Source organism: Fusarium redolens, assembly GCF_020744475.1.
Source record: "Fusarium redolens strain MPI-CAGE-AT-0023 chromosome Unknown BKA55scaffold_21, whole genome shotgun sequence".
In the NCBI taxonomy this organism is placed as follows: Eukaryota; Fungi; Ascomycota; class Sordariomycetes; order Hypocreales; family Nectriaceae; genus Fusarium; species Fusarium redolens.
This window is the reverse complement of record NW_025763684.1, coordinates 466,163-482,792: the sequence shown is the minus strand read 5'-3', so window position 1 is coordinate 482,792 and position 16,630 is coordinate 466,163. Positions and strand designations below refer to the sequence as shown.

General features: G+C 47.3%; 3 protein-coding genes across 3 annotated transcripts; 2 read left to right on the top strand and 1 right to left on the bottom strand.

Annotated features, from left to right (window-relative positions):
- Positions 1–9,855: 9,855 nt before the first annotated feature.
- Positions 9,856–10,442, top strand: BKA55DRAFT_743061 (uncharacterized protein; the record flags this gene model as incomplete). Its single annotated transcript, XM_046201535.1, has 2 exons — positions 9,856–10,013; positions 10,060–10,442. A coding segment is annotated over exon 2 (339 nt), but the record flags the coding sequence as incomplete, so codon positions are not given.
- Positions 10,443–11,657: 1,215 nt separating this feature from the next.
- Positions 11,658–14,239, bottom strand: BKA55DRAFT_582336 (uncharacterized protein). Its single transcript, XM_046194114.1, has 2 exons — positions 12,552–14,239; positions 11,658–12,489 (listed from the first exon to the last, which is right to left on the bottom strand). Exons 1-2 carry the CDS (start codon positions 14,163–14,165, stop codon positions 11,905–11,907), a joined length of 2,199 nt encoding a protein of 732 aa, XP_046043451.1. The 5' UTR covers positions 14,166–14,239; the 3' UTR covers positions 11,658–11,904.
- A 250-nt stretch (positions 14,240–14,489) lies between these two features.
- On the top strand, positions 14,490–16,418 carry BKA55DRAFT_582334 (uncharacterized protein). Its single transcript, XM_046194113.1, has 2 exons — positions 14,490–14,681; positions 15,394–16,418. Exons 1-2 carry the CDS (start codon positions 14,587–14,589, stop codon positions 16,322–16,324), a joined length of 1,026 nt encoding a protein of 341 aa, XP_046043450.1. The 5' UTR covers positions 14,490–14,586; the 3' UTR covers positions 16,325–16,418.
- Positions 16,419–16,630: the final 212 nt, after the last annotated feature.

The following is a 16,630-nucleotide window of genomic DNA, read 5'->3' as shown; positions in this document are numbered from 1 at the left end:
CGATGAGGCTGAGGAGCGTGCCGTGATCGCGTATATCGTTTGGCTCGAGAGAGCAGGTTTTCCCTGTAATCAGCTACTTATTGAAGAGGCAGCGAATGATTTGAGGGCATCACGAACGCCTCCAGCAGGGCCTGTTGGCGATGGATGGTATAGGCGGTTTCTTCGCGATAATCCGCAGCTGCAGAAGAAGAAGTTAGTTCGAGCTTTCGACCGAGAAAGGGCAGGATTTGAAGCTGGAGATATTGAAGATCTTGAGCAATTCTATACTGACCTTGGTGTAGCTGTTAAAAACCGAGATATCGAGGCCTCACAGATGTTCAACGCCGATGAATGCGGCATACGGATTGGCGCCCTTCGCGAGAGGCTTGAGGTGATTTTCGTGAAGAAGATGCTTAATGCTAAACACGATGTTGTTTCTTTTACCAACAGAGAATCAACCACGATGCTTGTATGCGCGAATGCAGCTGGATGTAAGTATTCTCTGGACTTCTGTGCATATTCTAATATATTTTTAGTCATGATACCTCCATTAATGGTATTTAAGACTTGGCCAACGGAATCTTGGGATGTTGATGATTTGGATGAGGGTATTCGCTTCGCTCGCTCTGAGAGCGGCTTTTCCAACGCAGAGATCTCGATGGATTGGATCCGTCATTTTAATCGCAATTCCTTCGAATGCACAGCAAAGGCACAGTCTAGAGGTATTACTTTTACTGACTGGTTTGGCTGTGATGAGTATATGAGAGATATCGATATGCCTGACTTCATTTGGCATCAGCCGTATTTTGAGCGGCCTGAAAAGGAGCGGATTTGGCGATTCCTTGTTATCGACGGCTTCACCGGCAAGACCTCCTTGGAGCTTATGGATTATTGTATTTGCTTCGATATCGAGATCTTCATTCTTCCTCCCCATTCAACACATCATACACAACCTCTAGATGTTGGAGTATTTCAGCTGCTGAAAAATTCTCACCAAAAACGTCTGCGGCATCACATCCGCGAAGGTTATCTCAATTTCAAGCGCTCCGACTTCGTCAGCAAGCTAAGCGAGATAATTAAAGAAGGCTTCTCAGTTCATAACATCATGAACGGCTTTGAGAAGAGCGGAATTTTCCCTGTAAACGGGGCGGCAGTTATTCACAAAGTCAGGGAGAAGAAGAAGTCTCTTCTCGCTATTACAAATCCTGCTCTGCCGTCACTTCTTCCAAAAGAAGCGCGCTTTAAAGATGCTCGCGAAGTTGCTCGTCATCTTAAACGCAACTATCGCGATGGCTTCAGTTCACCTACTCGTCATTCCTTCGGCGTTTTGGAAGATGTTGTATGTGAGGCTGTAGTTCTGAATAGCTTCGCAGAAGAGCACATAAAGACCCGACTCGATCGTATTGCCTCTGTAAACAACAAGAGGAAGAAGAGGAAGAAGGTAATGCCATCAAGATTATATATTAATAGCGTTACAGTTAAGTAGGTGCGAGAACGTCTCAATGCTTCAACGAAGAAAGAGCAAGAAGAGGAGCTTTGCCGCCAACGCCGCAGCTTGAAGCAATTACAAAAAGAAGAAGATAACCGCCTACGAGAGGAATATGAGAAGAGTTATAAGTATGATATAAGCAACAATGGGAAGCCTGTTCATATTAGCTTTCCGCGTTGGAAGAAGTGGAAGCAATTAGATATAGTTGACGAGATTCTCGTTATTCCTCCTCCATCGCGGGGAGCTTCACCAACTCCCCAAGAAGGCTTCTTTTATGATACGAGGGGTTCAGTACAGCAGAAACGCTTCCACGAGCGACTTCGTGATGCCAGCGCTGCTGGCTTTTACCGAAGTCCTCTTCAGGATATGCCTGCCCTTCCTTCGAGCGATAGTGTTGAGGTTATGCTCGGCAACTCACAGAGAGATCCTGCTCGTGATAACCTTACTTTTGGAGATTCTGATGACTCGGAAATCGATGAAGACAGCCCTGATTTTGTTGATCTGTCACAGGATATCGAGGAGCCCGAGCTACCGCCCCTTCCTGCTCCTTTGCCCAGCTTCGAGACCGATTTTTCATCCACTTATCACAGAATCATGAATACATTACACCCGCAAAGGCACACACAGTAACAGATCGTCATCCCTTGTGCCGTTGGCGGCCAGATCAGAGGCAGAGGTGAAGGCATCGTGGGGCTGGACTGGCCCGCAGTCAAGGTTCACAATTTCGGCCGCAACACCACCACAAATATGCCTCGCATAATAAAATAATTTTAGAGATAGCTTTAATACACTTTAATTGAGTCATAGCAGAAATTTCGAATTTATTGCGATAAAATTAGAAGTGTAAGCCAGAGATTTCCTGATTTTCCCACCTATTTCTAACCCATCAGCTGTCCCAGATTTTTGCCCTTGTCCCAGATTTTTGCCGCCCACTCTATGAGTGGGGTTCCTTTTTAGTCAAACCCACGAGTAATCGCATACAATGCTGCCCTTGATCTTCGAGACCGACGCTGACCTAGCCGGAGGCCTTGACAGGCAAGGCATTCAGATTTTCCTTTGCGAACGCGAGTGTGCTGTAACGTAGGCGTAGATTCGTTTCCAGTCCGAAATCTCTTTCTTGATTGCGTCTTTGGTGCATCCGCTTCCATAAGATCATTCACAAGCCGTTGCCGCCAACTGCCTTGCGAAATCTCTGCCTTCCATTGCGGCTGCCCTCGCTGCTGCAAAATGAAGCTATTGACAAGGGCAATTTCCAGGAGAAAGTCCCAAGCCAGGGCTTTCCAGCCGCCTCGGCGCACACGACGATCAAGGCCCCAATAAGCTCTCATTTGGTGACCTCGATCCACGGCATTCATCTCGTTGTTATAGATAGCAGCAATAGATGGGATAGAAACCTGTTTAACAGGGTCGTCACCAAAAAACGCTGTATTGGTCGTGCTTGCATTTGGTCTGTTGTTGGTTTCTTCCTGATGCAGTCAAGCCTTTCATTGCCCTTAAACAAAGTCGTCAGAAATAACACAAGCGCATCGTCTTTCCAAGCGATCTGGTTGACCTTGTTATCGGCTGTTGGAATAGCTTTAACAACATTAAACTTGAGGCTGCCAGCAGCTGTATTATCTATAGCCTTTAGCTTGACAAGGGGCTTGTAGATGCCACAGTTCTTGCGGGCTGTGCCCGTGGCTCCATGGCCACGCTGCCGAAGTCTCCGGAATAGATCGCAGGAAGAGAACAAATTATCGAGGAATACATGGTACGTGGATTTCGGCAGTAAATTAACCAAGGCAACAACCACAGCTTGAGTCGGGTTCAGATGGATCGTGTTTCTCTCTCGAAGCTGCCGGCGTTGTCGCTTCATCCGCAGCTGTGAGGGCAGGCACCGGTAGGTCGGCCTAACCCCAACAGGCCCGAACTTCCGGCCCAGCCTATGCCAAATCCACCGAAGAAAATAGCCTCGCTGAGCCACAGCCCAGATTTTGAAGGCTGTGGGGATCGGCTTGCAAGGGATAGTTGTTGTCTCAACAGATCTTCCTAGAAAACGGACCATGCACTCATCTACAGCAATAGATGTGCCCGGTATATAGAAGACGGTACATATATGTTGTATATGGTCAGATCATGTATGAACCCGACTGAATGTACGGCCATAGAAGCCCATATCATCTAGATTGAGAGTCAGAGGATCATAGATATGAAGATGTCGAGATAGTAATTGGAAGCGGTTATAAGACATCCATTTGACTACTGGATGAACTGGGCGAAGGTCCTTAGGTTTTGAAACCTTCCAATAATCCTCGATGTTTGGCTCCTTATGTATTCTCATATACATCAAGGTCGCAAGCCATACGTAGATTTCCGCAGTAGAGGTCGGCTTCCAGGCTAGCAGCCGCGATTGCGGATGTAGTCTTTGGGTGCCATCTTCATGCTGCTCAAGCCGGTGACTGACCCAGCTGTTGGTGTAGCAGACCCAGCTTTCCACTAAGGAAATAGGCACGAATTGCTGGAAAAGCAACAGCGGCTCTGAGGGCAGGGCCGTTATCTCAAAGGGCCGGGTTGGAACGACCATGGCCTCGAAGTTGTAGCCACGATCAAGAATAGGATCATGTATTGGCCGGCAGGTGTTATCAGCGGGCTGCTCGCGGCGGCTATCATCGACACGGATGAAGCTATTATCATCATATGCGTTGACTGCTTGGCTGATGAGCTGTTGGGAATCCATGAGAACTCATAAAATGAGATATATGATGAAATGGGCGGGGTTGATTTTGGTGGTTCTCAAAGTCACTCCATGTACCTCAGATCCGGCGGGGGTTATGTGGGGCCAGGTACGAAGGTGGAGGCTTACGACAGTCAAAGGGATAGTTAAGATTTTTGGTCAACTCGCTTAACGTACCATCCAAGCGAGTGAGCCACTGCACTGTGCACCTAAAAATCGCCTACCCTATAGCACTTTACTACCTTAGATTAAATAGTAAGAAATCCACTAAAATTATCTTTAATTGTATTAAATAAAGCCTAGTAATATATATTTTTCTTAGATATTTAGCTATTTTATTTTATATAGAAATGCTTGTTTATACAGTGTAAATAAGCTTTTTAAATACTACTCTATAATAAATTAGGCAGAATTTTCTTCTTAAGCATATAGCTGTCTTATGAAGTTAAATATATGACTTTTAAATCTTAGCTATTTTAGGCTTAGCTTGAACTTTTAATAAGCTTTTAAAAATCACCTTTTATGGTAGATAGTACAGTGGCTCACTCGCTTGGATGGTTCACTCGCTTATCATGTACGTTATCAAACACGTTAAACTATTAAAATTATAAGCTAGCTGTTTTAGGCTTAATTTGGATTTTTAAATATTTTTAAAACACCGGATTTAAGGTGGAAATAAAACTGGCTCACATGCTTATCAACCACGTTACACGTAATGTCTGACAGTATACAGAAACCACATTCATTAGCATTTCCTAGACTCTAGCTCACCGGCTATCAATAAAACTTCTTTACCTCAATAAGCCTTGCCCACATTATTGAATATTATGAGACGTGACACTTCGCTACGCTCAGTGTACACCCTACAAATCTACCAACATAAACCTAGTACGGACTAGCTTACCTGTTTGAAAACCCAACCGTTACAATATGCAACTTGCCAACATAATCCTAGTACAGACTCAGTTATCAATACCTTGGGAACCCAACTGTCACAATAACTAGTTAGACCAGTTGAGGCTTTGGGCACGGACCTATCACGCCTCCATAGCCAAGCCCAGTCCTGACACTAGCCCACCCTGACTATGCGTTCCGCTACTTTAGGTAATGTTGACCGGATATAACGGCTTCACCATGTCAATGTGACCATGTATGTTGAGAAAAAGGTCTGCAAAGTGTTTCAGCCTCGTCCTGATTAAGGTTTGTCCTCACCCGCACAGCGATGACTGCGGGTGGAACCTAGTCCTTAAATGTTGTGGCTCGGATTTAATTGCGCTTGTTCCATGATGTCCTTGCATGCCTAAAAGCAACATGCTGCATCCAAAGGCTGAATAAAGGGGGAGATAAGGCCGCTCCTGTCAGACATTACGTGTATGCGGTCCATTGATCCAGATTGGTATATCCTTGTTGTGTCCTGTTGAATTCTGTCCCTTAGAGGTTTTACCATTTCGGTTGTAATCTTAAAATATCCCTGCTTGCACGTGAGACCCCAGCACCTGTTCAACATAACTCCGTAATTCAACGGCAGACCATGCAGCCATTCTTGCGCTTTGACGGCCTGCAAACCGGGATGATATTTTGAACACCAAAGTACAGAGTTCCTCGGCCGTGGTTCCCTCGAGATTCACTTATGGCGTAAGACTGAATAATAGTTTCTTTTAGGGCCATGCATGCTTGCATAACAAGTAGCTGCCAAGACTCGACACCTTGCCAGTGGGGCGGAGCTATTCCCGATTTGTAGGTTAATCTAATTTCGTGTCCGTTGCCCAAGTTAATCCTTGCTACATGGTTCACGGTCTGCTCGCAAGGCAGTCAGTCGGCTTTGTAGGGGTTAATCGGATAATAATAACATTTCCATGCTTTTCTCTGGTATCTATAGTTGGAACACCCTCTACTACATCCATCGTTGCCCATGACTGAATAACTCCCGTATACATAAGAAGTCACACTTTAAGTGGTAAACCTGATATCACTGAGTACTGAGTGCCACAAAATAGAGGACTCGCTTATTGAATGAGCCTCCTGTATTAATCTTCACCCGCTAATAACCATTTTCTGCCAAGCTCTGCAAGCCAGCCCATCCGCAGAATGATTTGTCTCATATGCGGGCACAGCCGACATGCATATCGAAAATTTGTCACTATCGGTTGGCTGAGGTTTAGGATATTAGCAAATGAGGGCCAGCGCACCAGCGATAACTTTGGATGCTCTCCTTGGATCGCGACCTATGGTGTTCTAAAGCACAATATCCAAGGTCCATGATAATAAACCAACCAATCTCAGTAAAATTCCAAGGCACAGGGCCATCTGGTGTGGGGAAATTATCAAGAGAAGTAACGAAGAGGCAGAAGTGTTCGACCCGTCAAGACCCCCAGCTGCGTTGTGGTTCTTAAGCCCTAGAAGATCTGGTTTACCGCAGAGTCAGCGCGGCATGGGTTTGTGCTGAGATAAGAGTCAAACGGGAGACGGTGGAACAGAACCGCCGTCTGGAACGGCAAAGCCACAATCGAACGGGGACAGACCAGGGTTAGTTGTAATTGGTGGGGAGACGAGGCTCCGGAGGACCAGTGCAAGAGTGGACTTGTGGCTTCGTGCTCCATCCTGTTACGGGCGAAACATACATGCATCCCATGTCATGATCCGTCATGGCGTCCAATATATGTCTGCAGACGATCAATAGCCTACCCGTGGATCTGACCTAACGGAAACCCCACTCAGAGAGTGGGCGGCAAAATTCTGGGACAAGGGCAAAATTCTGGGACAGCCGATAGGTGAGAAATAGGTGGGAAAATCAGGAAATCGCTGGCTCAGACTTCTAACTTTATCGCAATCAATTCGAAATTTCTGCTGTGACTCAATTGAAGTGTATTAAAGCTATTGCCAAAAGAATTTTATTATGCGAGGCTTTTTTTTAGTGGTGTTACGGCCGATTATAATAACCTTGCCTACAGGCCAGTCTAGCCGCGTTTCCCTGCCACACGATGCCTTCACCTCTACCTCTGATCTGGCCTCCAACGGTAGAAGGGATAACTATCTCTTATTGTGTGTGCGTTTGGAGGTGTAAGGTATTCATGATTCTGTGATAAGTGGAGGAAAAATTGGTCTCGAAGCCGGGCAAAGGGGCAGGAAGGGGAGGCAGCTCGGGCTCCTCTATATCCTGTGACAGATCAACAAAATCAGGGCCTTCTTCATCGATTTCCGACTCATCAGAGTCCCCAAGAGTGAGGCTATCAAGAACAGGATCTCTCTGTGAGTTGCCGAGCCTAATCTCGACACCATCGCTCGAAGGCAAGGCAGGCATATCCTGAAGAGGACTTCGATAAAAGCCAGCAGCGCTGGCATTACGAAGGCGCTCGTGGAAGCGTTTCTGCTGTGCTGAACCACTCGTATCATAAAAGAAGCCTTCTTGGGTAGTTGGTGATGATTCGCGCGATAGAGGCGACATACAGATAATCTCATCATATATATCCAATTGCTTCCATTTCTTCCAACGCTCAAAGCTGATATGAATTGGCTTCCCGTTATTATTTATATCATACTTATAGCTCTTCCTCCATTCCTCTTTTAAGCGCTCATCTTCTTCTTTGCGCAATTGCTTTAGGTTGCGGCGTTGGCGGCGAAGCTCATCTCCGCGGTCTTTCTTCGTTGAGGCGTTCAGACTTTCTCGTACTTGCTCAACTGTAACGCTGTTAATGTATTTCCCTGATGGCATCACCTTCTTCCTCTTATTTCTCTTGTTATTTGAAGCTGCAATACGATCAAGTCGGCTCTGAATATGCTCTTCCGCGAAGCTATTCAGAACAACAGCCTCACAGATAACATCTTCCAAAACAACAAAGGACTGACGAGTCGGGGAGCTAAAGCCTTCGCGATAATTGCGCTTGAGATGACGAGCAACTTCGCGAGCATCTTTAAATCGTGTTTCTCTTGGAAGAAGCGAAGAAAGAGCGGGATTATTAACTGCGAGAAGAGATTTCTTCTTCTCCTTGACTTTCTGAATAACCGCTGCGCCGTTGACAGGGAAAATTCCGCTTTTCTCGAAGCCGTTCATGATATTATGAGGAGTGAAGCCTTCCGTGAGAATCTCGCTTAGCTTACTGATAAAATCAGAGCGTTTAAAATTGAGAAAACCTTCGCGGATATGATGCCGAAGACGTCGTTGGTGAGCGTTCTTTAACAGTTGAAAGACTCCAACATCTAGAGGCTGCGTAAGATGCGTAGAATGAGGAGGAAGAATAAAGATCTCGATATCAAAGCGAAGGCAGTAATCCATAAACTCCATGGAGGTTTTGCCGGTAAAGCCATCAATAACAAGAAGTCTCCAAATTCGCTCCTTTTCAGGCCGCTCAAAGTACGGCTGCTTCCAAATAACGTCAGGAATATCAGGATCTCTCATGAATTCATCATAGCCAAACCAGTCAGTAAATGTTATGCCTCTAGACTGTGCCTTTGCAGTGCATTCGAACGAGTTGCGGTTGAAATGCCGTATCCAATCCATCGAGATCTCGGCGTTAGAGAAGCCGCTCTCAGAGCGAGCAAAGCGAATAGCTTCATATAGGTCCTCAACATCCCAAGATTCAGTTGGCCACGTTTTGAACACCATTAACGGAGGTATCATGACTAAAAAAAACATATCAGTATATACTCTGAAGAAGTCTGGCGATTACTCACATCCAGCTGCATTTGCGCATCCGAGCATCGTCGTTGATTCCCTGTTAGAGAAAGAAACGACTTCGTGTTTGGCATTGAGCATCTTCTTGATGATAATGACCTCGAGCCGCTCACGAAGGGCACCAATCCGAATACCGCATTCATCGGCATTGAACATCTGTGAGGCCTCGATATCTCGCTCCTCTACAACTACACCAAGGTTAGCATAAAATTGCTCGAGATCGGCGATATCTCCAGCTTCAAATCCCGCCCTTTCTCGGTCAAAAGCTCGAACTAACTTCTTCTTTTGTAGCTGCGGATTATCTTGAAGAAATCTCCTATACCAGCCGTCTCCAACTGGAGCTGCTGGAGGCGTTCGTGATGCCCTCAGCTCATTTGCTGCTTCTTCGATAAGTTGCTGATTACAAGGAAATCCTGATCTCTCGAGCCACATAATATACGCGATCACGGCCTTCTCTTCAGCCTCATCGAGATTCCTTGGTCGCCCACGGCTGTTATCACTGAAATCAGGCTTTCCGTATAGCTTCATTGACTTCAAATGACGACCAACAGCGCTCTTGGAGGTTTTGAATCTCTCAGCGGCATCTCGTACCGTGAGAGGCTTGCTCTCTTTGGTGTTGCGGTTGCGGCGCTGTGAGAGCAAAATCGCACGTGCAGCAGCAACGGCAGGGTTGAGATCATAAGGAGAAGTCATTTTGGAGGTCTGGATGAAGAGATAAATTCAAATACAGGATATAGCTGAATAGTACTTAGAAATGTCTTTCAATTCTTAGGTTTTAGGTGGTGAAATCATAGAAATTAAGACTGAGCGGGGTAACGGTCTGTCCCAGATTTTTGCCCTTGTCCCAGAATTTTGCCGCCCACTCTCTGAGTGGGGTTTCCGTTAGGTCAGATCCACGGGTAGTACAGTAGTAGTAGGGATGGTGGGTGCCTGATAACTAAGGACCATATATCTAACCAAAACCACGAAAACAGGCTGATTCTGGCGCCCCACACCATTCCAACGCGTTGCTGGCGGACGCGGTCACGCTCAATTTGCGACCAGCATGTACAGTGATCCAATAGTACAACCACTTCAACACAGCCCAACGGGCAGAATACCACCAAATCAATCACGACCATCAGGATATCTGTTTCCTTTTACCTGTTTTGCGCAATACGGTAACCCTGACCTTATCAGAACTTGTTGCATACGCTGATTGACCAGAACCCTACGACTTTCCATCTCTGCTTTTGACGATCTAAGACGGTATGGCTGCTACACCTATCCAGAAGGATGACGTGGCTCCTCCCGGAAAGCTACAACGAGAAAAACGTCGCAAGACTGCCACCCAAGGACCTCTTAATATTAGACGAGACGCGCCCGCTACCCGCAACAAATATGCTAAACCTAAGAGCCACGAGCAAGACGTCGGCCAAGTGCAGCCGCAGCCTAGCGGAGACGCGCTTGATGACATCGATCCCAGCTCTAGAGAAGACGTTGCGATTGACGACTTCATCGACCATCGCGTTGACACCGTCAATTCGACCGTCGACATCAAAGTCCAGTGGGAGGGCGGCGAAACCACCTGGGAATCAGAATGGAGTCTACAAGAGCAAGTTCCCGCTCTTGTCTTCAAGTACTGGAAGAACCGTGACAGTCGTGAGGCTGCTACCAACCTCGACGTCTACCACGTCTTCAAGATTCTCAACCGTACCACTCAGCCTGGCAAGTCCAAGGGTGATAAGTTCATGTACGAAGTGCAGTGGGTCGGTTATCCTCGCACTGACTCTACGTGGGAGTACGAGTCTAAGCTACGTATGATTTCTCCGGGCGAACTGGAGAAGTTTGAGGCCGAGGAGTTGGCTAGCGGTGCTTCAAATAAGAAACGCAAAAGTACACGTGGGCCTGGACGACCTCGCAAAAAGCCTCGAGTGAAGGATTGAGGTGATAGATCGCGTGCATGTAGATAGCGCAGGTGTACGAACGAACACGATCGATAATGGTACCGTACGACTCTTTGAGCTCTTCCGCTACCTTGTAGCCTTGGTCTGGGTGTCCGAACTTGCTTGTCAAAACTGGTATGGCATTGGGGGCACACTGGTCCATTCCAAATTTTCTTAAGTTCTTTCTCTAGATAGGTTGTCTGCGACAAGAACATCGATCGGTTTGCTTAGGGTTTGGATAGGGTTAGTATTAAACTATCTAAGCTATCTTGCCCAGTTGCTTTCCTCTAACTAAAGATATAGTATAATAAAGAAAGAATAATAAAAGAGGGGACTTTAAAGAGATATACTCTTAAGGTAGCGTATAAAAGCTTAGAAAGAAAAAGAGCCTAAGAGGTAGGGTATGTTGTTTTTCTTGCGCAGTAGTGCTGGGTGAAAATATATTTTATGCAATTTGATTGTTGTTGTCTTGAGATGAGAGTTCTTCCCGGGTTTATATCTCTAGATGGTTTCATCTAGGAATCCAACTCTAGGGCTTTCAGACTGTTAGTCTGAGTATCATGAAGCAGATGGAAGCAGCCGGAGGGGAAGGGATTGATGCGGATGATGAAAGTATCGAGGAAGAGTTGTAGGGTGATTAGCCAAGGACTAAGCAAGACAAGCCTTTCAAAGGTTAGAATATCCCGCCCACTTGCATCTTCCCAAAGGACTTCATCTCGGACTACTCAAAACTTATTAATGGCGTCGAGACACTAGTGACAGTCTATTGACTGGAGATAGTGTTATTTGTTATCTTGTTGGCAGCCTGAAGTTAGAGTTAGTGGCTTGCATCTTCTTCCATAGCTAGGTATTGACTGGAGTGTCAGTTCTTCAAGAACCATCTCATAAATATATCATGGCTCTAACATGAGTTCAGCGTAATAGCACTCAATGCCTAATCTTTTTCATGCAGTTCTTTCAGCCTCTGGGCCATGACAGCAAGTCCATGTAATCTCGATAGTTTTCTTTCAATACGTTACTTGTCCCAATAAACTAAAGGTATCCCCTCCACACCAACGCCACGCTTAATAAAGCTGATATCCCTATATTACAACTTCAGCCACCACTCACAACATTGAAACCCTTATCAAAATGCAGACCGCATAACTTCTTCTCCCAAAGCCTCCTCAACCATAGCCAGTCTAGCTTGCCAGCCGGGTTCCATAAAACGAGACATAAACATCAATCGTTTCGCCGCCGTATCAATCCCTGTCTTCTCTTTCATGACCTCAGCCTTCTCAGCGTCAAGCTGCCCAATCCTCTTGGTAACCAACGCAATCTTGCTGTCGGTTTTGAAAAGTCCAGCAGTACTCTTGTCAAGTTGGCTTTTGACTACGGTATATACCTCTTCATGTTCGAGAACCGTTCTTTTTCGTTTATCCAGGAACGTGCGAAGTTCGTTGTCCCCAGGATATTTGTTGTAGAGGTCTTCCAGGTCCCTGAGCAACTTGTTCTCGGTGGTCACTGATTTCTCTACATCCTTGAGCGCGTCTTGGGCTTTTTTCTGGTCCTTTACTTGCTCGTCCTTTGTAAGTCTGAGGCTGCGCTCAACGGCGGTGAGTCGGCGGTGTTCGTCGTTGATGGATGATAAGAGTTCTTCGAAGCTTTTGATATGAGGTTCTAAGGCAGCCGAAGCGGCCTTCAAGCTTGCTCTGAATTCGTCTCCGGTGGGCTGAAAGGAAGTCAGTTTATGATGACCGCATCGGATTGACTGTATTTGCAAATGTTGCTTACAAGAAGAGCGTTCCAATCCAATGATCCAGTTACATGTGAACTTGGGCGTCGAATGTCAGCAGTCTTTCGTCTTTTGGTTGAAGGAGCTGTGAGTGATTCTGAAATGCTCGCCGCTGTCTCGTTGATGAAGTTGTTGGTAGATGCAAATGTTTTTACTGGCGATGACGGAGCAGGGCGCTTGTTAGTCCCAGTAGGGGCGATGGGACGAGGTGTCGATGGTTCACTGCCTCCTAGGTGGGAGTATAGAGATGCTTGAGGAGTCGCATTGGTAGACGCCGATGGTCGGGGATTCGGTTGCTGCTGAGAGCTCTGGGAGGTCTGAGAAGTAGTACTGGTACGACGAGACATTGTTGGCTGCGAGCTTGCTTGTGCGCGAGGAGCCGAGGAGCTTTGAGAACTCGTAGCAGCCATTGATCGCTGGCTACTTGATCGTTGATCAGGCTGTCGCGCGCTCTGGGGTGTAGGTAGAAATGCTGATGATTGTGCGCGATGCCGTACAGAGTTCTGAGCTGCGGTTGCTGATCCCTGGCTGCCTTGTCGTTGCGGAGGGCGCGTAGTGCCCTGTGGAGTTGTCGCAGGAAAAGACATGGGAGTCTGAGGATTGCCCGGAACAGATGACGCTGTTTGCTTGGGCGGTTGCACACCAGATCGTTGAGCACCCTGGGCGTTCTGAGAAGCAGAGGTGAGAGGCGCCGTCGTTTGGGAGCTTGGTGGTTCGCGCGGCTGCGTTGAGCTTTGAAAAGCCCGCGGAGTTGTAGCAGCAGAAGACGCCGAAACTTGTTCATCTGGTCCCTCTGGACGGCGAATAGAGCTCTGGGGGATATCATGAACCAAGCGAGATGGTGGTTGAAAGCTGCGCCGAGGGCGAGCGCTTGACTCGGCTGCGTTGGAGCCGGAGCTGGAGGCGACAGGACTGCCTCTGGATTGCCCATTGGTTTTGGCGGGCGCAGACCTGGGATTGGCCGCCATGGTGTCCTCCATAGGCTCATCATCCGGAATATCACTGATGTCTCTGCTTCGCGGCCAAAGGTTTCGTTCATGAGGGGCGCTCTCTTCCTCTTCGACAGTCAAGTCGGGATCTTCTTCAGTCTCTTCTTCATCTTCATCGTCATCTTCGCTGAGATCTTCTCGAGGGCCTAACGCGATAATCTCATCAACCGGTTCAGAGTTTGCCTCGGTTCCTTCACTGTTCGCAGCCTCATCCTCATCAACTTGATCATCCGCACGTCCATTCCATCGCCGTGTTTGTTTAGTATCAATTCCCATCCTGCGTAACCATTTTCGCACCTTTGCGATATCTGACTTACGAAGTCGCGGGCGATCTGAGCGTGGGTGGCTAGTAGCGAAAACCTTCAACCTATGACGCACCTCGTCGAGCTCCACGTTCTCAGCAGCCACTACCAGAGAGACCAACGCGGAAAGGCCCTCGATAAGTCGAATACCCCAAGTCTCAGGTACAAAACCTTTGCAGAGCTCAGTTGGCCACATGCCACATGTTTGATGAATGCGCTGCGCTGCGCGTAACGCTCGCTGGGTTGGATAATCTGGTGATGATGAGGCGCCGTTCAGTGACGGCCTACCGCGTTTGCGCGCAGATGAGAGCTTAGGAGTCATGATTAAGTAATAAAAAATGAAAATTTAAAATAGCATCGGTTGTCAAGGTTGTAGTCATTTAAGCGACTATGCCCGGTTAGGGGGGTCCGGCAGACAGCCGAAGCCCCGCGGATCAGTATTGATCCGTGATGCCCCCATTTCGCCAATGTCAAAGACGATGACCAGCTGTCCCCAAAGTTCCCGCTTTTCTCTCCTTAACCACTATATACATATGCTTGCCTGCCTATGTAAACAGCGGTTTACTACTAACGCTGTATCTCATCTAGAAAAAGCAAGGCTGTTTTCTCTTTCGATTTATACTGGAACTCCTTGATCACAATTGTGAAAAACGATCTTCTTTTTAAAATAACTTCTAGTTATCCTATTTATCACTTTCAAAAGTCCTGAGGACTGCCTGGCGGAGATTCAGGCTCCTTAGTGGATGTCTGGTGTTGCGAACCCCGCATCAGACGTCATCATCGTCATGGGAGACGATCCGGATGGTTCGGGCGGGGGATATCATCGCCCTCAGCGGAAGATGGTCAGCAGCGCTCGCAATAGTCCAGACCATTTGGACTACTCGGGTAGGGCCTAGAGACCGGCCCCCCTAACTTGATTCACCCGCAAGCTCCGTGCCTCAAGCACGGGGGGTACGGTGACCAGGCAAAGGGTCGGTTGACAAGGGAAATAAAGGTACCTATATTTCTATAAGTTATGGTATGAAATTAGAAGTATATTATTTCTCCAATTTTATAGAGAAATTTAGATAAAAGTCACATGACTTTTGCAATTAAAGATACCTTTAATAGTAAGATTAGGCCTAAGAAAAAGAGGTATTTTTAATTTTCCTTATCAACCGACCCTTTGCCTAGTCACCCTACCTCCCGTGCTTAAGGCACGGTCACTGGTGACTGACGGAAAGCAAGGGAGGTCGGTCTCTAGACCTTACCAAGTATTAGTCCAGACTGTAGATCAGTGCAGGGAATACGGACGCCCGGTGTGGACGCTAAGTACGCTAGGTTGTTGGCGTGGTGTTACAAAACCAGGGTGCCCATGATTGTTGCTGTGCCAATTATTTTGTTTTGGATATTTCTGATCAATTTACTGGTGCGATCCAGATCAACACGGTTCGTTTCAAGGGACGCATCATCCTAGTCGTCAATCCACGAACGCCCGCCGCGGATTGATTATTGATCTTGGATTGCAGTCTGGACTAATAGTCCAAATGGTCTGGACTATTGCGAGCGCTGAGGGTCAGGACGACGAAGGTATTGGAGATGGAGCAGCAAAATGGCGATACGGAATGGCAGGAAGAAGGTGAGACCAGTGAGGGAGCTCTGGGACAGAGCCGAGCTCGGAAGCAGGCTGCCCCCGAGTCAGCTGGTGGTATGGTCGAGGCAGTCCAGAGCTTGAAGCAACTACTAGAGCAGGACTTGAACAAGAAAATCGAAGCAATGAAGGCCGAATTTCAGTTCGAGTTCACCAAGCTCAGAGATCGCATGGCCGAGGAAGTCACCAGGGCCACGGCCCAGATGGCACAAGAATTATCGCAAGTCCGAGACCAGCTCACCCAGGTTTGCGGTGAGCTGGAGCAGACTCGACTACAGCTAGACATGCTGAACAAGACTGAAACACCCCGGTCGTCGGTTCAATCGTATGCAGACGCAGCCAAGATGACATCCACCAGCATGTCCAGTCAATCTTCGTCTGCAGCCCGATCGGCAACTCCAGAACCGGTGTTCTGCACAGTCGACACATCCAGAGTTCCTGAAGACCATCTTGGAGACGTTACACCAACAATGATTCGTAAGACCGTGGAGCAGCAGATGCGACAGTCGAGTGACCAACCTCACTGGCGATGCGTCGCAGTGACCAGAGATGGACGGAATGCCACCCGCCTTAGGATTATGGGTAGGAATGAAGAAGAAATACAAAAGATCAAGACCATCCTTGAAACCAGGAAAGCTCCAGGTGCAAGAGTCCTTCGGGACCAACTATATCCTATCAAAGTTGATAGCATGAATCGTATGGCCGTCTTTGACCAGGAGTTTAACATCCTCCCCGGAGCAATAGAAGCCTTAAACCGGGAGAATGAAGTCCAGATTGCCAAGGTGGCCTGGCTGAGCCGGAAGGTCAACCCCAAGTCATATGGATCCATGGTGGTGTACCTGTGTTGTTGATATTGCGCAGTAGTGCTGGGTGAAAGTATATTTTATGAAACTTGATTGTTAATTATTGAGATGAGAGTTCTTCTCGGGTTTATATCTCTAGATAATTTCATCTAGGACTTTGAACTCTAAATCTAGGACTTTCAGTCTAACAGTCTAAACCCTGAAAGGAAGGGGGATTCCCGGAATTTCCAACACGCCCCCATCCACCTTGTCTTCAGGGCACAGAGTCATCGTGGACTTCAGTACTCCAAATAATACGACCTGCTTCCTCGATCGGACATGCACTAACTCGAATTGCTTCTAGAAAGTGGCCAT

Excerpts from the sequence above, each read along its gene's own strand:
- BKA55DRAFT_582336 (XM_046194114.1), bottom strand. The coding sequence starts at position 14,165 with ATGACTCCTAAGCTCTCATCTGCGCGCAAACGCGGTAGGCCGTCACTG. Across the intron at positions 12,490-12,551 it reads TGGATTGGAACGCTCTTCTT|CCCACCGGAGACGAATTCAG; the intron begins GTAAGCAACATT and ends ACTTCCTTTCAG.
- BKA55DRAFT_582334 (XM_046194113.1), top strand. The coding sequence starts at position 14,587 with ATGTCTGGTGTTGCGAACCCCGCATCAGACGTCATCATCGTCATGGGA. Across the intron at positions 14,682-15,393 it reads TATCATCGCCCTCAGCGGAA|GAGGGTCAGGACGACGAAGG; the intron begins GATGGTCAGCAG and ends ATTGCGAGCGCT.